This window comes from Fringilla coelebs, assembly GCF_963513975.1.
Source record: "Fringilla coelebs genome assembly, chromosome: 1".
Lineage (NCBI taxonomy): Eukaryota > Metazoa > Chordata > Aves > Passeriformes > Fringillidae > Fringilla > Fringilla coelebs.
The window spans coordinates 111,199,918-111,224,544 of record NC_140028.1 but is presented as its reverse complement, the minus strand read 5'-3'; the positions used below and the strand labels follow the sequence as shown (position 1 = coordinate 111,224,544).

The 24,627-nt window shown below is 37.4% G+C and overlaps 1 protein-coding gene across 1 annotated transcript in view; it reads left to right on the top strand.

The window, feature by feature from the left end:
- ANO10 (anoctamin 10) overlaps nt 1–24,627 on the top strand; it is a 121,997-nt gene that overhangs the window by 70,532 nt on the left and 26,838 nt on the right. Inside the window, exon 12 of the mRNA XM_084202838.1 lies at nt 10,318–10,434. Coding sequence (XP_084058964.1) covers nt 10,318–10,434 — 117 coding nt within the window. The remainder of the gene's footprint in view (nt 1–10,317; nt 10,435–24,627) is intronic.

The window sequence follows — 24,627 nt, the reverse complement described above, 5'->3', positions numbered from 1 at the left end:
TATTTGCTGGTATTCATTTCTCCTTATACATCAGAATTCAATTGACAACCTCTTCTGTTTCAAAAGTGAATTTTTTTGAGATGTCACAAATGCCCACTGAATTTGTCAAGCTCTAAGTGTTGGGTTATGTTGATATTTTTGGAGAACAGTGCTGCACTGATGGAGCTATGTGTATCCCAGGGTATAGGAATTATTGCTTTGTAATCTTTGTGCTGGGATTCACATTCTGACTCACATTCTCAGCTGACAGAAGGACTTGATAGAATCACTGAATGCCACTGTGTAGAGCATGGCTTGTTCTTCCTCTCTTGTGAAGAATACACCTTTCCAAGGGCTTTGTGTTCCTTAAAGACATAAACTGTTCTGGAAGTGTTTCTTAGGCTGCTTTTATGTGAGTGCATAAAGTTAGGAGGTGTGTTATTGCTGCAAAACTCCATTACTTGCATATGACACAAAGAGTTCAGCATTAACTGCAGGATTTTGTCTCAAAAGTGAATTTGGCACACAGTTAAAGAGTCTCTTTTTGTCAGCTTGAACAAACCAGTTATGTTCCCAAGAAGCTGAAGCAGGTTAGCAGCTAAGGCTAAACTCTGGGCTGTACTCTGTTGCAGGGATCTGCCATGGCCATAAAAGCTGATGTGAGAATTGCATGGCTAGCTTCCAGCAGCTTTGATGAAGAACTCTTTTTATAGCTAGGGCAGGTAATGGTGTTCCAAACCAGAGAAAATGGCGTGTAATTTTTTGAATACCCATCCAGAGAAAAGACAGATAAAGAGGGCTTGAGGAGGATGTATAGGTCTTTATTTTTTTAAGATACCGTTTTAATGAAAGCTTTTTAGGACTTGGCAGCATATCCAAACACCTGCTGCAATGTTTAATAAAATACTCTAGCTGAATGGAAAGCTTTCCTCCTGACCTTTATATAAAAGCAAAGGATTATTTGACTTTGCATAGTTCTGACAAAAAAACCCCTTAGTTTTTACAGGAAGAAATGCAGGTGATGAGTTCCCAATATGAAAAATAGTCAGTTGTGATTTTTGCCTCCACAATTGTTTCAGATTAGCTACTTTACTGGACCCTTTTCAATTAATTCGCTTTGATTAAAGTTGCACAGGAATAGAGATGACAATTAATCTGCAGATTAGAGTGTGATATATTGCAATACTGTTGGTTTATTCTCTGATGAGTCATGCCTGTGACATTTTGTTTATTATTTAACATTGCATGAGTCACCTTTTGGTCCAGATTAAAAAATGTGCCATGTCCTACAGAATTTACTTACAACTTCAAACAGAAGCAGAGCAAAGCAAACCACTTAGAACAGGGTGGATGCAATACAGTAGGAAGAAAGCTGTGCTTTACACTAAAATCTTGACTCATTCAGTGAAGATGCATTGGCAGTGTGGTGAAACACTATGTTTTGTTTAAAACGTGTTTATAACGTGTTTATTCAGTTATGGTTCTTTATTTATCTTGGTGTTGTGAGGCAAAGAGATTTTTCACTAGGGTGAATGTTCTTGTGAATCAGTTTTGAAAGCATCCTAAGACTAAAGCCAGGGAGTTGTGAGAGAAATAAGCAAATGGCTGTAAATATAATGCAATGCATCTAGTTGGAGAACTTGTTATTCATTCACAGTTAAGGGAAAGGATAACGTGTGTATCATCTTGAGGAATGACTGGCTGAGACTTTGGTCTTAAAACTAAACACCAGTTACCATTTTTGTTTCTTGCTGTCAAGGTGACAGAACATAAATTTCAATGTTTAAAGTGGTTTAAATTCTAATGTAGATGCAACATCACCTTTTCCATCACCAGTTTATCACCAGTTTTCAAACTGGAAAAAAAAAAGTCAGGTAAGTCTAACTGTCTTTCAGAACCACCCCACAGTTTTGGGAAAACCATCTGTAAGGCTTGTTGAAGTATAGTGGATTGCTTTCATATGTGTACATTTTGGTATCTTTGCTGAATCTGTCCACAGCTCAGTTGGAGCTGTGTTCACTTCAGCTTGGACTAGGACAAGTGAGGTTTGGTTGAGACAGGAACAAAGAGTTCCTAAAATCTGTGATATTTGCAGTAGGTGACAAATTCTGTTTATCACTGAGCTAACAGTAGTTTTAAAACCCTGGCAGAAATGTTGCTTCATATCTCCTTACTAATCACAGGTCATCTAGTCTGGTAACCAAGGAGGAATTTCTGAGCCATGGTGAACAGAATTCCTTACAATGCATAAGCACAGTGACTCATGCCATGATTTCCTTGTATCTCTTTGCACAGAGAAAAATGTATGACTTAAATGTGGAAAGAAGTATAAGTTTTGCAGATTAATAGAAAATGGCAATTTCCCCCCCTTCTTTGATGTGGAGCATTAGGGCATTTTGACAGTAAACTATACCTGTCAGTATGGAAGCCAATATGTAATGTAAGCAATCAGCTAAGAGGCACCTTCATATGGCTTGTATTAATCATACTGTCAATTTTAATTCCATGGGCATCCTTCTTTCCACTTTTCACTTAGAATATATTTCAGAGCATGATCAAAGCTCTGCTGTTCATTACATTCAGCATTAGCTAATTTGGCTTTTGGCAACTTTCATCCCAGTTCCTATTAAACACTGGCCATAAATTGAGACAAGCATTGTGCCAAAACATTTCAGGATTACCTAATGGTAAGATAGAGAGGGGTGTATTATCATGCTAGTTTGAAGACTGTTGGGTTACTGTAAAATTAACCATTAGCGGATACTTACAACCTTGAAGACAAATTTACACCTACAGTGATTTTTTTCATGTCTTCTGAATTGACTACAGGATTAAATGAATGTGAGAAAAATCTTGTTCCTGTAACATGTCTGAAATGTTCATTTGTGTATGCTGGAGTTCTATAGAGGCTTTTCTTTTATACAGACAGTTTTGCAAGTGTGGTGTATCATAAAATATTTTGTGTCACAGAATGTGCTGTGTTTATACAACAAGATTATTAGGTCAACTGATTTTTTCCCAAGCTGTAGTCAATTAGGAGTCTGTATGGATGACTGATACCAGAAGATCTTTTATTTAGAGTTTTTTCTTTCAGCAGGTGTTTCTAGAACATGCTGAATCCTTAATTTGTAGTGATAGATACAAAAAAGGCAATATCCCTGGAGAGAGGGAGAAATGCTGCTTGGGTATGTATGTAAAAGACCCTCTCTACCAGAACTTGGCTCTCTTTTTTTCAGTCTTGAAGGTAGGCTTAAAATCCCAGTGTAAAAAATCTCTAAAAGCTTTGAACAGATATGTAAATGGTGAGAAGTAATGAACTAGTGTGTTTTTTCCAGTGCCAGGTAAGTTGGTGATGAAATTTCTATTGATTTTCAGCTGCTTCACATCTTAATTGTTATTGTTGGGGAAAATTACAAAGAACAGTTGGGCTTCTAAATCTTTTCCAAAAGTCTAATAAAACCAGATAATGCTTTAGTTCATTACTGGCTGAATATGATATGTAACAGCTGTGGTTTAAACACTAGTGAAAATAAGTTATAAACAATTAGAAAATTTGTTTTTTAAAAAAGATTGGATTGCTAGAAAGCATGATGGTGCCATAAGACAGAAAAATAGTCACAATTATGTAACTGGCCAGATTACTTGTGCTTTTGAGTTTATTAGTATATCTCTTGATGGAATATTTATTTATTTATTTAACTTCCCCTGATTTAATAAATATTTGTTTATTTAATTGACATGTTTTAATTTATATCTATTTAATTTATATAATATAATTTATATATTATAATTTAAATACTTTCTAGGGCTTTCCAAGAGCAGGACTAAATTTCAGAAATAGGACTGGCTTGCTATGCTTGCTTTCCAAGCAGTCTTGTAGAGTTCTTGAAAACAGAAGGAGACTACAGAAATATGTAAGGGCAGAAAAGACCAGCTTCCTCGCTAGGAGATGATGTTTGCAGTATTTTATTTTTTGCTTTGCTTAACTCATTGCTTCTGCAGTTGCTTCCTGGAAACATGAGCACAGAATCTGTTTCCTTAGAGATTATCTTAACTTTTTCTTTTTTTGTTTACTTAAAAAAAACCTTTCTTGTTGTCTTATATGTTAGTCTCTTGCTCAGCAGTGCTGGTCTGGAAATTTCTTTTTTTTCCCCCCCATTTTGGTAGTATATAAAGCAATTGTAGTATTCAGAATAAATTTACTTCTTCTGAGAGAAACCAATTAATTGGTTTTAAGGCATAAGACAGACTCATCTGGAAAGAGAAAGAGGCGTGTTTCAGTGCTTCTAGAAGCCAGAGCTGGTAAAATGAACCCGGATTCTTACGATGCAGTTTAATACTTTTTAGTTTGAAGTATACCTCAGAACTGCATATTAAACGTGATATCTTTTTCAGCATAGATTTCTACTTGTGATGTTTTACAGTGGATTGGTAGTAAAAATACAGACCAGGATTTCTGCACTACCTTAAACAGTTTCTGAAGTGTAAATGCATGGAGACACCATGCAAGCTGGCATTTTTCCTTTCAAACTCATTAATTTAATACATGTTGCATTCAGGCACCTCCAGGAAAAAAAGAAAGCTCTGTGATTCAGCCATTGAATTTTAAGATCCAGATTCAGCAAATGACTTGGGCATTTTAAGGCTTAAATGTTTTTCTGAACCTAAATATATTCACAGATATGCTTAAAACTAAGCATAAGCTTAAGTACTCCATTGAGCGGGTCCAGGTTTCAAATGTGCTGATATAATCAACAGAAGATGGGTGATCTGCTCCTGCCCTTGTGACAGTCTGCGAAACGTTCTGGCAGAAACGGAGCTGCCAGGCTTCCTTGGGCAGCCTCTGTGTGTGTGTGCTCAGGATGTGAGGGGAGGAAACGGATGTTCTGTTACAGATGATAAATGGACCGGATAATGCCGTCTGCTCACACTGCCTGACACGGTTTGTAATAAGCTTCTGCTCACTTCCATCTACCTCAGCCACACTTTAATGGGACAGGCTGAAACTCTCCCTGCTGGACAGTTTCTCTCAGGTTTGGAGTTTTGAGGTTTTGTATTTAAAATAAATGCCTTTTGTAAAAGTTGAAGATCTGTAGGTAAAGAAATAAAGATAGGCTATTTATAAATATATAAAAATTAGATTATTGTTGTGTTGAGGCATTGTATCTGTGCTCTAAGGTAGCAGTGTGCAGGCTGACAGAAGTTTCACTCTGATCTAAAGAATGTGCTTTGGGATGCTCCTATTAGAAAACTGTCCCAACTTGGCAAAGATACAAGCTTCTGAAACATCTCTGGTTTATGTGCTTTGTAATGTCTCAAAGAAGAACATCAGGTGGAAGCACATGAATTTTTCACCTGTACTGAGCATATTCCAGTTGAGAACTGAGACGCATTTCACTGTGGTGGAGTGGCAAGAGGCATTGGATCTGAGGCAGGAAGGTTGCACTTCAGTCCTGGTGTTTCCCTGGAGTTTCAGCAGGGAGGAGGCTGAAATGAAGGAGAAATGGGCTATGCTGCTTTGGGAATAAATAAATAAATAGGGTAGATGGAGCTTACAGATTGTGGCAGGTGTTAGGATTGTGAGCGTGTGCATGTGGATGTTTGTGGAAGAGATTAATGGGAGAGGTGAAGAAGCCATGAAATAGACCCAACAGGTAATAACTTTTTTGTCATTTTTCCCTCCCCCAGGATTTTCGACATGTTTGTGGATAAAATGAAATTTTGAAAGAAAAATTCCATAATAATATGGATTTTAAAAGCAGCATTTGTCGAAGTAGCAGGAGAAGGGCCCTTTTTAAAGTCTCTCAGCTGTGATAATTCTGTCCAATTAGCAACACTCTCTATTGAAGCCAGTTCAGTCCACAGGAGGGAAGGAAAGGAAGGTTTGGTCATGCTCTCTTCTTATGTATATTGCAGAAATGTTTGCTCATGAATTTATTGATATCTATTAAAGACAGTTTTATTTAATTGAACTTCCCAAGCTTTATGAAAATTTTTCTTTGCCACTTTCCTCCTGCTTTTTTTTGCTCCTCTCAGAAACATGCAAGACCCACAAAACTAAAAACTGTGGCGACTAAAAGATAGAATTTGGTTTGGTGGTTTTTTGGGGTTTTTTTTGGGTCGGGTTTTTGTTTTGTTTTGTCTGTTCTTAGTGTTTGAACTTAGCTTATTTTAATGTCAGAATACTGTGATCTGGAGTCCTAGCAAGGAAACTAATCATCTCCCTGCCTTCTGCTCTGACATCTTGATTTTGCTGTGATACTTTTCCTTTGGCAAAGGCCAGCAGAGGACAGAGGTTCAAGTGAAGAGCTGTTCTCAGGTGTTGGCTTCTTCACTTGTGCAGTTGGTAACCAGAGGCCACCTTGCTTCAGAGTATAGACCGATTCTGTGCTAGTCTAGGTCGAGATTTCTGATTTTAATTGAAAGTTTCTATAAGTAGTAGATTATAAAATACGCTTTTGATGCAAAATTTTATCAATGTCTCCCCAAGCTGATGTTTGGAATGCACTTTATCAGCTAACCAGCAGCACAGCTACTGCTTGTTTCTTTTTTTTGTTTCTTTTTTTTCTTCAATTTAGTAGATTTTGTCAGGAATTGCTGTGGTAAATCCACTATCGAAATCAAATTAACTGTTCATAATTTCAGGAATTTAACCCTAATTGGCAATTTTTGTTTTAGAAGAGGTGAGGTTGGGGACCCACTGCTGCAAACACAGCTGCTGCTTCTGCTCTTGTCAGTGGCTTTGCAGAACAGAATAGTTCTTCTGGTTTGCCAAGCACCTGCCACAGGACCACAAGAGTTTGATGGCACTGCATTTATCGGGGGAAGAGGTTCAGTGCAGTTTCTATGTTCACTTGGCACACTGCAAAATAAGAGGGGACTTTGCTGTTGGCATTGGAGAACTTACAGCTTGTGGGAATTTTACCCTGGGTTTTGCTCGCAGTGGAATAGTTCTCTTGTAATCATGAAAGGCATGTTCTTGCCTTTCACTGCTTTTTAATGGCTGCAGAGAGATAGAAGGCTTGGATTTGTAACCTGGTTTCAGCAAAAAAAAAAAAAAAACAAAAAACAAGCCAAAAACCAAAAATAAAATAACCCCAAACCAAAAACCAGCTCTATCAAGATATTTTTAATATTGAACAAATACATTTATGCTAGTGTAGCAAATTTGGATAAACTTTAGTATTTTGGTTTTATAACATATTCATACTAGTGTTAATGTAATGAAAGTAAATCTTGTCTTCTAGTGATTTATGCTATACTCCTTAGACATTTATTTTTTGAAAGCAGATGTTTGCTTTTGTGGATCTGACTTCCAGGAGTTACACTAAACAAGAGTAAAAAATCAGTAGGGGAATGTGACTGAAATAATGAACTTAACTACTCGACTCCCTAATTTCTCCTTCAATTTCTCTCAAATGACTACTTACATTTCCTTTGTCAAATTACAATTTCAAAATTAAGTATAAATTGTTGATAAAATAAATCCATTTATTTTCAAGGGGTTTTATGCATCACACGACCCAGATTCATAATTTCTGCCTTGACAGTTTTATTAATACTGTTCTAAATTTGCAAATATGAACAGCTGGAAAAGTTACCCAGGGGAGGCTGTTTATCTGATGGCTTTTTTCAGGTTCATGGGAGTTATGAGGTGTGTTTGAGCTCAATTCACAGTTTGTTAAGTCCGGTGTGTTTTCTGAAGTCACAGGTCTTGCACACAGGGACATCCCCCACAGTCTGGGCACTTCATGACTGGTAAAGCTTTGTTTGCTTGGGAGAGAAAAGAACATAAAAAAGCCATTCAGAGGAGTAAACCAAAGGTCTACCTAACCCTGTAATTTTAATTTTTTTTTTTTTAACAATGGCCTTTAGTGGATGCCTAGGAAAGACATTACAGCGGGGCAGGCAATAGTAGTGACTTCCTACATCTGTACTCCAACTTCTGATCCCTCTCTGGCTTGGAGATGAGTCAGAGGTTCTGCCTTCTTGTTTAAGACTGTATCCTTGTGTTTGTCAGCTGAATAGTGCTAGCATGAAAACTAATTTCTGACAAGCAGTTCGTTAGTTAAACGTGCAATAAAAGTCATTGCATAGTGAAGCAATTTCAAACATGTTGCTCTTCCAAATTTATTTTAAAAGATACCGTGTTTTCCAGGATTAAATGCAGTGCTTTTGTTGGGTTTTGCACTGATTTTCCTAGATGTCTCTTCTATATCTTCCTCACCTGTGTTAAAAATGGGAAAAATTTAGTCAGTCTCTATCCTCCATTATATTATTTATTTGTTGTATTTTCTTAAAAGCTGTTTGAATTTGGAACTACTTTGAAGTCTCTGTGTTAAGTTACTCACTTGGCTCATGTTTTTAAAATTCCTCAAGAGGCAGTGCTTGAATAATTACAGTTGCAAACTTTGATTTTTCGCTCCTTAATACAATTTCAAAATTACTCTTTTTTTGGTTGAGTAATGTGAGATGAACCCCAGTGCAAAGGACTTTAGGCATCTAGAAATGACATTGTGTGATGCTGAGTCTCTTTTTAACTGTTCATTATAACTTTTCAGATAAATATTCTCCAAATACCTCAATTTTTGTTAGTTCTGCCTTAAGCATAAGATTTTAGCTCAATTCTGTTATTTAATTTTGAGTAATTCCCAATTTGATCTCTTTATTTCTACATTTACATACCAAAATTTTATCTGTGGGTTAGTTACTCCCCTTCAACCTGTGATTACTTATGACTTCTGCATAGGAGTATTGTTTGTCTTGTTCAGTTGTTGTTTTCAGTATTTTACCTTTTTCCATTTAAGAGATTCCTCCAAAGCTGACTCTGATGCATGTTTTATTGCTGTGTGTTTTTAGCATAAACCAACATTATTTGCTATCTTTTTTTTTTTTGGGGGGGGGGGGGGGAAGAAAGGTTTCTTAGTAGAAGACAGTATTAACCAGAGGGGGAAAAGAAATTCTAAATGAGGGAGAGAATGTTGTACTGTTGACATAATTGTTTTAATAATGTGGTATTAATCATTGCATTACACAGCAATCAATGCCAGTTGATTCATTAAATTTTTAGTCTTTGTTGTTCATTGTATCAATTTTCAGCCTTCCTTTCACCTCTTTAAAGAAGGTATTATTCCTTGTAATATTTGTTTCTTCCACCTACTAATATTCTGCAATACATTTTAGGAAATATTTTAACATATGGCTCTTTGTCATTGTTCTCTTGCTACCATCATCGTACTTTTTACTTTAACTCTTATTTATTAGCTTGTTTAGAGTTTCATCACAACTCCTGTGACGTCTGTAGTATTTTCATTAGCTTCTTGTCTGTGTAATAGCAGAATCTGGGGGATTTTTAGTCTGTTATGTTGTTATTTGTGTACCCAAGTCCATCAAGATCATACAGTTCAGCAAAATGGTATTTCAGAGAGGAACATTGCTCTGTTTCATTTTATATTTAAAAATTTGGGGGAATTTGGGAAGTAGTTTGGATTTGCTACCATTCTAAAGTTTGAAGGTGCTACTAAATTTAAGCACCTCCATGAGTATCATCATGACAGTGTAAGCATGTGCTTGAAGTTTAGCACATATAACATATTAGGCTCATTTGAGTGTTGCTTTATCTTTCCCTGCTAGGAGCAAGTTCCTGCTTACAAACATGCAGCCTACTGTCAGCTCAGGCCTTGATAGAAGAAGATGTATTATTTAGATTGTAGTTGACACGAATGAAGAAACAAAACTACTGACTTGACAGTTTGGCATTTGTGTTTTGTGAGATAGTGCATATTTAAGTGAAATTTAGAGACTGCTCAGTCTCTAATTTTGCAATAAATGATGACTAATTTGACATCTTATATATGGAATGTTTCTCCATTTCTTGAAAAGTTTCTGTTCATGAGTGTGCCAGTTCTTTAAGGACTATATTTGTGTGTATATAGATATATATTTATATACATGTAAAAATTCACTCTGAAACTTTATGTACTGGGCACAGTATATACTATATTCAATTCCTATACACCAATAATACTTTTTAAAAAGCTATTATTTTATCTGGAATCACAAATACAAAATTCAATTAGAATGTTAAAGTATACAGTGAAAATAGGATTACTGTGGAAATAAGGCAGACTATCTGTGTTTAGATTCAAATTATGAATGATTGCAAACAGAAAAAATATGAAGTAGCTGAGGCTTAATGTGGTTATAGTGAGCTGTGTTGTACGTGTCACAAGAAATCATTGTTTATACCTCTATTACTGAAATGTAGGAATATTATGCTGTTTTCTCCATGATTCAAACTCTATAAAAAACATTTTTCTTCTTCCTTTTTTTTCACAGCACTTGCTACTAGCAATAAAGTTTATCATGGCGTTTGTAATTCCTGATAAACCAAGAGATATCCAGATGAAACTCGCCAAATTGGAATTTGAATCTTTAGAGGCTCTCAAACAACAGGTAAGAGCATTTCAGATGCAGCTTCATTTTCTCTTAATCCATTGTTACTTAAGAAGTGGAGCAGAGAGCTTTGACGTATTTGTCTGTCCTTTCAACCCACCAATGTATGCAAATCCACAGCAGGAGAATGATGTGCCCTTTCAGACAGCTTGAAATTCCTGGTGTGACTGGTAATGTGGCACCTTATAATGTCTATTGTCCTTCTGTGTGCAAACATACTTCATTTATATTGTCCCTTTTAAAGGACATTAGGCTCTATGAAACCTCATGTCCTCTCCTGGAGTTGTTTGTTATTACAACATTAGAATTTCTTTCATTTCTGAAATACCAGCACAAGTAAACAGTTAACTTGGCTCTAGTAGAAATCAGAAATTGTAAACAGTCTGAGCATGTTTGAAATAATTGTGTTGAGAAGTATATACATGTAAGGAACTAGTAGTGTTGCTTTATTTTACTGTTACTACAGTAGTCTCATTTTATTGTGTAAAAGTGTATATGCTACAATATACTTTACAAACATTCCAAAGCAATTTAGGAAAATAAGGAACTCGATTGTTTTACTGAAAATTTCTGTTTTAACTAATGATTCTGTAGAGTCAGTGGTGGAGATCACAAGAGATGAAGAGTTGCCTGGGATTAGGTTCAGTAGGATACAAACATCCTACAGAGCTGGTTTTGCAATGGTGGCATTCTTTAGGAGTTTCTGACTGTACAATGCTAGATGGGATTTGTAAGCTATCTTACATACCAGAAAACAAACTAAGAATAAAAACTCCAGCATTGAGCTGCAGAGACTGGTTTCCCTATTTGTTATTTCAGATATTTTGACACTTCAGATGGTGGTTTTACATGAATATGTTCTTTGTGTGCTTGACATGCACATGTGTAAACTCCTCTATACTATTTATTATGTGTTTAAAATTGAAGGTTACTTTTTAAAGCATCTACTGTAGCTGCATTTGACAAAATGATCTCTTGATTCTGAACAAACTGAGTCTATAAACTATCCACTGCCTTTTTTAGTTAAAATCCCACAGTTTTGTGTGATACTAGAACCATCACTATTGAGGTCAGCACTGTCTTTCTTAATCAGCCATAACAAACAAAATCCAAATTACAGTTGTATCTAATGCCTGATAGTTTTGTTTTGCTTTGCTCTAGTAGGTCAATATGAAGTTACCAGGAGCTGGCCAGGATCTCATGGGGTTTTTAGATAATATTAAAACGAACAGGACTACATTTCTATTTCAGCTGTTCTTTCTCTGGTTTCATTTTGTAGACAGGCAAAACTAGGTCAGCCACTGGAATGTTAAGGTCAAGTGAATATAGTCACCTTTGGTCACAATGTTCCAGCTGGAATATATGCAGTCTCTTTCAATGTGAATGTGCATGTCAGCAGTTAGGTCTTCATCTCCTATCCTAACATCTGTGCATTCCCACAATGATATATGCCTGATTCCCAGTTTTTTAGGGTTGCTTCATTAATTCAGTAGCAAAAAGTTAGTCTGAATTTCAGCAAAAGCCAGAAGCCTGGCCTAGTTCTCACCTATGCTTTCAGACTCCGTAAAGGATCTAGGAAGAGTATTGGCTGAGTTTCAAGCCTTGATAGGTAGTTTAAATGCAAGTATACGCCATCACCTTTTTAGATTTCCTCTGATTGATACTGTGCTATGTATGCCACAGACATGTAGATATTTGGACTTTCTTCCTTGTTCTTTAGTGTTTTTTGAGTGAAAAAGATCTGCATTTAAAAGTAGTACGTTGGCACTGCAAAAAGATACCAAACATTTCATTCAGAAGCACATTTTCTATTTCTTCCTCTTGTTACTGAGAGTCAGCATGATAATTTATGCTGTATGTCTTACTTTGAAGCAAAAAATAAGAACAACAAAATTCCCCAAAACATGTACTTAAAAGAACAGGCATAAATATCTGGGTAAATATGTTGTGGGATCAAGTGTTATGGAGAAACTGGTTTGTATACTTTTGTGCAAGAATGCATCGCATTCCTTTCTTGATGCTATCCAGACATGCATTCCATTGTGTTTTGCCATATAATCTTTTGGACTACTGCTGTCTTGGGATGTAGCTATTAGAAGGGTATTAACAATGCCACACTGTAAGCCTCTGAGATGCCAAAACAGATTATTGGGCTCTGTATACAGTGCATGGAGAGAAGATCTCCTAATACAGCTGCTTTGAACAGTTGTATTGATTATGTTTGGGATCTTTAACTTTAGTCAGTGGGAGTACTTTTACATTTTCATTAATGCTAAGCTAATTGCTTTTTAACATGGTGCAGTGGGACTGTAACTATTCTGTGTTCAAATCCATTTGAAGACTTGAGTGTCATTTTGAAAGGGATTTTAGAGACTAGAGTGTCTCAGGTCTCTAATAGAGATGAATAGTCATAATTAGAGCTTGTTAAAAAACCCCTTCTTTAAGGGTGAAAAATGCCATTTAAAAAAAAAAAAAAGTCATTTTATGTTGGAACATCAGTCTTGTTTTGAAGTTCTCAAACTTCAGAAAAGGTTGTTAGAAACTCTTGAAATGTTTCTTTGAAACATTTCTTTACATAGTTTGTGTTAAGACTGTTGAAAAGGGGTAGACTGTTGAATGGGTTGAATAATGTGATTTATTTTGAGAAATACTTTGTTATGATACAGTTCTAGTATCATAACAAAGTTTGTTAATGCAACTCAAGACAAAGTATGTTCATCTTTCTGAATCCAGACTGGGGGATGTGCTACAGCTGTAGATTTTGCTTCAAATTTTCCTGGTATCCTTCAATGTAAAGAATGATAGAGGAGACTGGTCATTCTCTGTTTTTGGGGGAGGCTGGGCCAGAAAATAAATTAATGTGAACCTTATTGTAGAGGACTAAAGAGATTATGGATCAAGATTCTTGGAAGAGGAGCAGGAGCGACTCTTTTCACACTCCGTAGAGTTTTGTCAGGTTCTTTGTTGCCTGGAAGGAAGCCTGGATAATGGGCAACTAGAAATGGGTATTTGCCGGAGTGATGGGCCCATCAGGATCCTTCCTGGGGAAGTAGCCACTTGGTAAAGTGGAGTGAGGTGCCTGAGACTCTCCTTGCATCTTTGCAGTACTCTGCTCTGGTGCCTGTACTTGCTACAAGCAAAGAAGCATGCCATGCTCTTTGGTCTAGTTCCTATTTTAGGGAAGCCTAAGTATAGATGTGCCTGCAGGCAGCATGGGAACAGTCAGTTAATTCTCCAGTGGTTCAGGAATTGCCACTGCATACATTGTACATGGAAATAATGATGTCAAACTTGTGTGAGGTCACTATCTAGCATTTTCAGGGCAGTGACAGTAAAAGTTTCACTAGTAAATACTTCAGGTTCTGGATAGATCTAAGCTTAATGAATAGACAAAAAACCCTTGTGGTTGGAGTTGGGTCAGCCATATATCCTTATAAAAGGTCTAAGTTTCAAAAACACAAGACAACCACAGATGAAACAGCATGATTTTCGTTTTATGGACTAGAGAAAAGTAATGTTTTCAGGTATTAGGAGATCTCCCCAGTATTACCTCCTGCCAGTTGAGGCAAACATCAAATCTATACCTTTTTTCTGCACTCAGACTAGACCCAGGCAAAAGATAGCCCAGTTGGGAAAAAATAATTATTCATGCAATTATTTTCTGATCCTGAAGTACAGATAGTATCAACTCCAAGATAATGTATAGCTAGTTAATATTTTTCAAGGAAGGATAGTGTGTTAACTGAGTGACATTGATGGGAATGCCTGTCTTTTCACCAAGTGCAACTACTAAAGCAGCATCAATACCAGGTCAGAAAACACAAGCTCGTTGATATGAAAATGCTAATTTTTTGTGGCACTTTTGCATTAAAACATCTGAATTACATAAATTGGGTAAAGATGTTTTTCCTTATGGCATCTCCTGCACCAGTCTCTGAGCAAGATAAGCACAGCCCTGATGGCAACAATAGAGAAATACATTTTCATGCAAGAATTGGCTTTTTAAGAGTAACTGTAGAGGACAAAAACTGTCCTTAAGCTGGAGCAGAAATGCAGATACAGAGGATTTTTTGCTCTATGCATCCCTTCCCAGTTTCATCCCCATCCCTTACCTCCAGGAGGACCTAATCTATAAATATCCTGTCATCCCTGTGCTCTTGACTCCTTCCTTAGTGTTCTAGCCATCAGTGGGCAGTATCTTTTAACAGGAATGCCTTTTCCTTCTGATATGTGAAGCCTTTCAGTGCTTCCTCTGAAGAAGCGAGTCCATCTGTTAGGTATCTGGTGTCCATCTGTAAATATGCCACCAGAAAGCGACTCCAGACAGATAACAGGCTTATGAGTGAAAGGCTCAGTCAGCTGATTGACAGCTGTCACCCTTCCTCAACTGGAAATAATGAAAAGGGTCAGGCTTAGTGAACACCAGCCATGAAAAGATGCCTCCTTTATCCTCCCTGGTGTATTTCTGTTCAGAGAATGATAAAGCAATGCAGTTAAGACCTTTTGCTCTTTCATACAGTATCTCCCTTGGCAGTTGTACCATCCATACGCAATTGCTTACTGGCAGTGCTGTGGTCTGGATATCCATAAACAATTGCTTCAGTTGCTTTTGAGTGATGTCCAGGTGTTTGTAAGTCAGTTCTGTTCCTTGCTAATGATTTCCAGCAGAATAACAAGTTTTTTTTTAAGCAACAGTCGGTGCAACATTCACTAGGATTTCTCTGGCAATGTCAGCCTTTTCCTGAAAATGGGTCTTGTGTCTCAGTTCCCTCTCAAGGAAATGCAGGAAGTTAGGAATGCTGTGACTGATCTCTGCATCATCATCATCATCACTGACCAGAGGTTTCTTCAAAACATGACAGTGTATTTATAAGCTTCTTTTTGAAAAGGATAGTGAGACAATGACAGAAAGAAACAGGTGTCTGATCACCTAGGTGCAGTCAGTTGAAACCCTTTGTCCCTCCCTCTGCAGGTATTTTGGTATGTGAAAGTTGCTGTTCTCTCAGTGAAAACCTTCTGATTCAAGTAATTTCAGTGCCTTATCATTGCAATTCGCTACACTGCAGCAGCTTTAATAATGGCAAAGCTTTCTGGTTTCTGACTGCAGTTGCTGAACCTTGCCATTTCCCCTGGGAACAGTACCCACTAGCACTAATCACATCCTTTCCAGCAGGAATACACTGTGCTGGCCTGTTAGAGTGTGTAGCCTCTCTGAGAACAGCTTCCTTTAGCTCAGATCTAAACAGAGGTATTGCTAACTTAAGGGTCTTCTGTACTGTGTGACATTTGTGCATTCTCCTTGCGCCTCTTCAGGCTGTTTGTGTTGCAGAGATTTTCTACGTACTAGCATGTAATGTGTCTCAAAATGTGACTGTGGAGGTGATGGGCCAAGAGCTGTTTGACTTATTAGTGAGCCTCAGAAAGGACTGTTCTCTTTTTGTGGGGGAAGGAAGAGAACAGGATCTTTGCTTGTAATTGTCTAACATTGGAGGAGTGTAAGTCATTAGTTCTTAACATCCTGTTTATGTGTCATGCAAAATGGGAACTGAGGACAGTCTTTTCTGAGTCTGAAGCAAACTCTGTGGCTTTTTGCCTTATTTGATGCTATAATTACCAGAATTTAGAGGGACCTGTAGTTTCAGGACTACCCTCAAAACATGGCTGAAGCTTGTTCCATGCTTGCTGGCAATGCTGAACAAACACAAGGCTTCAGTCAGACAGGAGGAAGGGCAAGTAGCTGACATGAAAAGATTTCATTCAAATAATCTAAGATTTGCAAAACAGCCCGTAGGAAAGACTGAAGAAACTTAAGCTCAAATATTGAATTTAGGTTAAAACAGAATACAAGTAAATAAACCACTTGCTTTGTGTTTTGACACCACCCTCCCACCAAAAAATCCTTGAAAATTGCATTGTTTCTAAAGAAAAAAAAAATTAAAGCCTCATTTCTTTCTGAAGAAATATGCGGCTGCACTTTTTTCTTTGGCTCTACAGGTTTGTGTAGCCAGATATAACTCAAAGCTTATGTTAAAATACAACCATTGCTAATCATTGTTGGTTGCTGTAGGTTTTTTTAAGAGGGCAAACCTGTTACTTCGACTTCACAAATTCAGTTTTTTCCGTGTTGAATAGGAAGAACACTTTCAGACATGTCAACATAACATTTGCATATGTTTGGTAGCAGCAGGATATAATGCAAGTAAGATTCAATATATTTTGATAACAGTTTTTTTAAGCATAGGAAGACTTGCACCCAGCAATAGAACAGACTATGCTCAAACATAGTTTTGATAGGGTATTTTAAACATGAATTCTTTTAATCCTGGAGCTTGCTTGAGAGCATGAAAATTTCTTTCAATGGGAAAGTGTTAGCAAAAGAAAAATAAATTGTGCTCCTTGAAGAAAAAAAAAGTAAATTCAAGTTTGGGAAGGAGATTTGTGTCTCCCCATTTGCTACTTTTCAGCTGAAGATGAGATGACAGGAAGTCTGTCTGGTTGGGAATAAGTTAAACATTTTACTATGGGACAGTTGAGAGCTAACAGTATAAATATAAACTTTTTAATAGGCATAATGAGATGGTAGATGGTATTTTGCAAGCTCTTAATGGGAACAGAAACAAATAATGCACCAACTTTCCAGCAGGTGTAACTTTCTTTTTCAGCAGCCCATTTGTTCTCTGTGGCTGTTGCTTGGGGTAAAATTGTGCATCATGTTATGTTTCCATAACAGCTGAGTCTCTGGAAAGATAACCCGTTTTACCTTTTTTTTTCACATCCTGACCTAGAGCCTGGTGGTGGAATGAACATCAGTCAGTTCAGTACTCTCGTTTTGCCTGATGTCTCAGGTCACTGACAAGATGTGATCTCAACAAGGAAACCTGGAGTAACGGGATAGGATAAAAACTAGGTTAAAATTGTTCTTAATGTAAGACTGCTGCAGCTACATGAGGCTTTCATAGTTTCAGAACCCAGTGGGGTTCCCAATTATGTGTGTACTAACTAGTTTGAATGCAAGGCAAGAGGCTATTCCATTTCCCATACAAATGAGGGTAAAGTGCACAGTGAGATTTAATCTCAAGAACTCTGGTAACAGCTTCTCACAGGGCATTCATGTGTCTGTAGTTACAGACTTCTAAATGTGTTTGTACCTGTTACTGAGAAGGTGAAGAACTAGAGTGAGAAGTAAAAATTAAATCTCTTCTGATGTTAAAATTCCTTCAAAAGAAAAGAATCCCACCAGGTTACACATATCATGCTTTGATAATGGGATTGTCTTATAGAACTGAATAGAATTTGATGATAAAAAATACAGTATTTGTTGCAAGCAGCTGTGGACTTGTACACACCTATTGCATTTTAAATATCCTTTTCCCTATGCCACCTCAAAAGATCCCAGTGAGAGCAATGGACCTGAAGAGTTTATTTGAAATCATGAAACTTGACTCTGGAAAACTTCCTTTGTGAGCAGGAAGACAATAAGTAGGATACATCTCAACTTTTTGGAGATGAGGATTTCAGGCAAATTTTAGGTATTTAACTATTAGTGATTATACCACTACCACCCCTCCTCCCAAGAAGATCTCTGTCATCCTGTCTACAGGAAGAGCTCTTTCTGAGGTATAACTGGAGACCAAAGAGCAGGAACCCGCAGAATACCTGAAAAAGAGGGAAAATTTTAAAGTGTGTTCACGTCTGCATGTTGCTAGTGATGACACTTGTACCACAACTGAGTCTTTGCACATGCTGCACAGCCTGATTATGGTGATTCTAAGAACAAGTCTTCACTAGGATATGTTGCCTACACAGCCACTGGGTTTTTGTTCATTTTTGATTTTGAAAAAAATCTCCTGGTGCTGCCTTGAATACTCACACTCCTGTGGTATGAGAAATGGCACTCTGATATATATTTGCCATTTCAGTAAAACTCGTTGCAAATAGTCAAATTCTTACCATATTGATTACCTTTCATTTCAAAATGAGATGTTAATTGCTTGTCTGGATAACATAAAAAGAAAAAAAGTAGCTAATGTGTGTACATTTTGTTTAAATTCAATAGTGTGTATTAATATTTAATTGTGTTGTATATACATAGCTGTAGCTGTAGCTATGTACGTGCTTTTGGTATGTTAGAACATCCTTGTGCAAATGTGCACACTTTCATCTCAGACAACTTTGTGAAGGTGGTTTCATGGACTGCTACTTCTGGCCTTTTCAAATATCTAATTCTGTACCTTCTCCCAGCATCTAAAGAGCTGATATAGTTGAAAATGCATTGAGAGGGTGATTTTAAAAAGCTAAAAATTGACACTCATCTCTGTTGTGTATTATTTTCTCTATTTCTCAATCTATGGTGTTGACCTGAACCTGTAAGTTAGAGGCATTATTTTAATGGACAGCCCAAGGTTATTTTATAATCACAGGTATGTACAGGCAAACCAGGTATAAACAGTGTCACCAGTGGATATAAATACAGAACATTTCCACTTAATTCACAAGAGAATTCACCAGCAAAGTCCCTTGGTACAGTCAAGGACTGTGTTGTAAAGTAAGAGAGGAGAAGCTACTGACACTTTGATCTGTCCCTTACTGAATCCATGCTCAGCACCATCTTTCCCTATTCTTTCTGCTACAGCTATAGCTTGAGCTTTAATCTCATCAGGGATCTCTTCTGCAAAGACCACTCCTTTGAATGTCACAGAGTGAACCCTGTCCTGCATGGCTTGGATTCCTGTCACACAAGCAGTGACAATTTGTGCAGTACGTCTCCCGACTACTGCTCTGTACCAGTAATATCCACTAAGATGATTTGTTTTTTTTCTACAAACCTGCCTTTAAAGCATTAACTTTCCTCTCCCTCACCCTCTCATCTGGTTGGAGTTCAGGATGGATGGAATGGCTGTTCTTCCTTCTCCAAAACTAGGCAAAGACTGCACTGCAGGAGGTTTCAGTCTTTGAATACCTCTGTCTCTTGAGAGGTTTGTCTGGGGGCACCTGCCTGGCATGTAGTGCAAGTGATTAACTCTTAGTCAAATTATCATTCTCTAGGAGTCACTGAGTTCCCAACATATGGCAACATTTGAATTTTGGCTTGGGGTTTTTCTGCCACTCATAATTTCCTAGAACAAATTATCAATTCATATTTCATTTATAGTCTTGTAATTTATGCATATTATTTGGCAACCCAGTTTTGTCTACTTGTCCTATTTGCTGCTTCTCAAAATTTGTGATAATTCAAAAATTTGAACATAGTCAAATTTGTGCTGAGGAAAACCTTCCAAGTGAACAGATGGATACGAAGCAGCTTGGTCCAACAAAGGTAGTTTTATTTGTTTTAACGCCATTGTATTTGAAGGCTTCTGCAAACTCTACATATGCTCATCCATGTCAGCAGAAAAATAATTATGTCTGATGGTATCTCTGTTGTATCAGAATAGACACCACCCACTCGTTCATGGATAATGAGCAATTATGTGTTCTGTGTCAGTACCTGTTTTCTAAGACTCGCTGTATCCATGATATAAGGAATTTTGCTATAATGTCTTTAATAATTTTGCCTTTTACCAGTATCCAGACTGACACCTAAACTGTATTTAAACATGTTCTTTAAGAGTTTGTGATTTCCCAGAATTATAGACTGGTGTAGTTTTGAAGGGACATCTAGAAGTCATCCAGCCCACATCCCCATGTTGAGCTAATTGGTATAACTGAAGCTCCTTGTGGACAAGGAAAGGTCATACTTTTAAAATAAACGCTTCCTGCAGAGTGACATTTTGTCAGAGATGTTTTTGGAGTTTTCTCCTATTTGCTTTGCATGATTAAAAAAAAATCCATATTTTTTCTTTCTGGAACACTTTGAACTGTATGAGAGATTTGCTTTGTGAAAACGTGCCGTGCATGTGTCAAAACAAAAAAGCCCAACCTTTGTCACTAGTAGAGATGTAAGCACACTAACTCCAAGTTAAATATGTATGTGTGGCAGAACAGCACCAGCAAAATTTAGTGTATGTGTTTCACAGATATGGTGAGGAAAGTAATATTTTCACTAATGATTGCGTAACTGTGGTGGAGGTACACTGTTCAGTGGTGGACACTGCTTGATTGAAATAGAGCTGGTAAATGATGAGGAACTGCAGAAAATTTGATCCCTTAGCAGGCCGTGACAGGACGTCCAGTGTGTGAGGAAGATGCAGAGGGTCTGTGCATGAAGGGGAAGGGAAATGGAGAGTCCCTTTTTCTCCCTGTGCCACCTCAGGCAATAAAACCAGCACCATGTGTTGAGTCACTTCACTAGAAGCAGGTGTGAACTATCAACCAGAAAGAAGTTCTAACTTGCTGTTTCCTTCATTTCCTGCAACTGACTAGCTTTGAGGAGACTGGTAGCACTTGTATTATCAAAGGAACATGGTTTTGGCATTTCTTAATGGGCCTATATCATTAGGGAATCAGAAAGGAGCTGTGATGACGTACAAGAATGCAGGAGATGATGATGATGATGATGAGAAAGTCTGCAGAGATTTAAGCTCTGATACTTTTTCCAGCTAATGCACATTTAATATGTGTGTGAGAAGTCTCTATCTACCACAGGGACATTTGTAAACCTTTTGTTTCAGTATCAGCAGTTCTTTTTAATACATGTCCAAGTGATTCTCATAAATTATGTGACAGCCTGAACCAGCAGTTTGTAACCATTGCTGCCATAATACAGGGGGGGTTATTTAGGGACAATTTATTTAGCTTGTCAAGAAAAGGGTGAGAGATGTTATGTAAGTTATGTAGGTATGTATTTGGTAGTGCGTGGAAGTGTAGTGGGAGACCTTTTTGACTTCTTGATGAAAAGGTCATGTGGCCCAGTGTCTGAAATCAGATATTAGATAAAGGAGGCATGATTTTCTATCTGTGAAAATAGGTGAATGTTGGTCCAGACTAGAAAACAAGTGTATCAGGGACGAAAAGAACTCTCATCAAAGATAGCATGCCATCTCTACCAGCATCCACAAACATATGTCTAGAAAAGAGCAGGAAAATGTGGCAACTAGGTGGTGTGCTTCCTCCTAAAACTCTCCCAATTTCTAGTCATTTCTAGCTCTTGATTTTTCTAAGACAGATGCAATATCTTTGTATTTAGTAACCTTCAGTTACTGTTTCTTCTGTGGTAGCATTCTGTTCCCTTTTGAACCATTTTTGGCTTTAGGGTCTGCAGTATCCTTCAGGAAGCAGTGCCACAACTCATTATTCTTGGTGCCAAGGATATAGGATGATTATTTGCAGATGCTTTAATCTATTTCAATTGAGTTTGGAGGGAAAAAATCTTTAGCTTTTATATATGGGAAGAGGTATTTGGCCAAATTGTCATGGAGGTCCTTTTGCCTTCTGTAATACATGATTTTGAGTTTCTGTAAGTTTATTTTATGGGCTTTGTGGAAAATAAGATGGCCTGATGTACTTTTAGCTTGTTAATGATGCTTGCAAATTTGCTTTAGGATAATTAGTATAATCAAATCACATGCTTCAGGGCTTTAGCTGACTCCTTTTTCCCTCTGTTTGTGTTGTATAGATGGTCAAATAATGTGCATTGGTACAAATAGTCCTCTTTCTTGGAGGCCAGGTTAACATTTTGCTAACAAATGAAAGCCAGACAGATTACCAAATTCGGGGAAATTCAAGCTGGCAAGATTCCTGTAGTTTCTTTTCTTCCACCTGATTACAATACCTGAATTGATTTACCTAATCTGTTTCTTGCCACCAGAGTGGGGATGTTAGGTGCTACAGGTACTTTCCTGTTCATTTTCCATGGAAAATTGCTTCATCTGCCGAACCATAGAAAGTCTGGAGCACTGTCAGTTTGGTAGTTGTCATTAGACAATATGTCACTACTTGGTTAATCTCATGGCCTGTTGTGTTTTTGAAGTATGCTCGGCAGTTACACCACAACATAACAGTGCCATGATATTGTTTATTTTCTTAATATAGCTAAGGTCATTTCTGTCCCTTTGGACTGGGACACTTAAAAGTTCAGTCTTTCAAACTTTATTGGAGAAGAAAATATTGCACTGATGAGGAATAGGTATGTATTCATTAATAAATTGGGTTATTTACATGTTATACTCTTATATAAAGTTGTATTGGGCATCTGAAATGTTAATTTAGTTATAACTAAATCCATTAGTAATTAGTTTTCTTATGAGAGGCACTTATGTGCAGAAGGATTTGTTTCATGTAAGGAGTACTTAAAATGCAGAGGTTGAATCTTTCTGCTGTTTGGGTTCTCCTGTAGTTCTAGGGGGACAGTTAGCTTAGGGAGTTTTGGCCAGCACCTCCATAATGCGTAGCCAAGTTCCAGCAGCCCCTGCTTTCTGCCTACCACTTGAGTTGCATCTTTCCTTTGTAACTACTGATTTACTTTATTTATTTTCTTAAAGGCATCTTTATAGTCACAATAAGCAGGTTTTGAAAAGTTCAGCTGACTATAGGCAACTGCTTTCCCTGGAGGATATTAATTTAAAAGTTACTGTCTTTCTACTTAGGTATTGTGTGTGCATAATATTTTCCAGCAAACATTAATCGTACTGGGTTGCTTTGAGGGCAAAACTGTTGCGCTAAGATAAACATTTGAGAGTCTGCTTTAATGCCCAAAGCCTCTTAGCTTTTTTAGGTCAAATTATCTTGTATCCTCTGACTGTTTCTAAGCTTGCTACTGCTAAATGCTACTTTTTAAATTCAGATTCTGTGCTCCATTTTTGTTGGCAAGGTTAAAGAGAGGGTATCTCACAATTAAGGTCCCAACTTCAATGGCAAGAAAACCATAGCGGTTCTACTTCCGTAGAGCTGGCACTTAACAAGTAAGATGGTTGTTTCATACTTGCAATTGCATCTCTGCTTTTTGTATACTGCCAGTGTCATTATAATACTGGTGTTAAGTGAGGCTGTTAGGCTACAGCAATGTGCCAGGAGTGAAACTTTTTGTTGACCAAGAATGTAGGAGTTCATTATTTATACCTAGAGTTTCTGGAAAGACTTTATTTGACAAATGCTTTCTGCAAGCTATATATTATTACAAACAAACATATTTAAAAATGCATTGTGTATTATGTAACTATGCTAGAAAAGGCAAATTGAGGTAATTTTCTTAAAAATGCCTTGTTATTTGCATTGATATCAGCAGAGCTCTCAGGTATCACTTGGTAAGAACTATTTTTTCACAGAATATGTTCAAAAGTTGGAGCTTTGTTAAATAATTGAGTTAAATACTACTTACTACTCAAGAAATTTTCTTTCCATTCCTCCTCAGTGAATGCCCTTGGTTAATATTTGCCATGCACTCAGCTAGAGATTAAATTACTGGGGACTGAGAAGAAAAAGCACTTGTAAAAACACAGGTTTCCCCTGCTGTGAAACCATGGCTGTAGTGTGCAAAATGTGATTTTTCTAAAGTTAGGTTTACTGGCAGGGGATATATGTGAAAATGTCCAAAAAACAGAGACCTCATCTGTTCCTGCTGGTAGTTAGCATGATGCCATTAGTGTCTGTAACTGGGGAGCTCGGCGGGTGGGGGAAGTGAGGGAGGATTGTTTGGAGTTCTTTAAAATATCTCCTTAAAAGCCAGATAGTGAGAGAGTTAGAGAGGGAGAGCTGTCAGATAGTCAAATATCTGGGAGATGGTTTGGCTGTCACACTATATGAAAGTTATGTAAGGTGTATAAGCATATTACATAAGAGCTCCCCTATGCTCCAGGTCACCGGCTGCTCTTCCAAAACTCACTGCCACCCGCCTGAAACCAGCCTGGAAACACACACAGCACTCTTGGAAAATGGGCTTCTCTGTTATTTCTGCAGCAGTGGCAGCATGATTGCATGAGACAGACATATTAAAATATTCAAAAGTAATACAATGAAATTTGAGATGAAGAGAATTGAGTGTCCATGAGAAATTAAATTTTTTTTACTGAGTATTGATATAAAAGAGGAAATCACATACAGCAACTTGTATTGCTGTATGTGTGCGTGGAACATGTTTCAGTACTATGAAGTGGTGGGGAGTTCTTAGGCCCAGCAGAAAGGGCCTGCTCTTTATGTGCAGTCTGAATAAGCATTTCTTTGCATTTGCAAAAAGGAATTGCAGCTCAGCATTTTTTTTACTAGTTATTTTGTTATTGCTGGTAAAATCTTCTGCAGATTTAACTTCAGTTCTCCTGC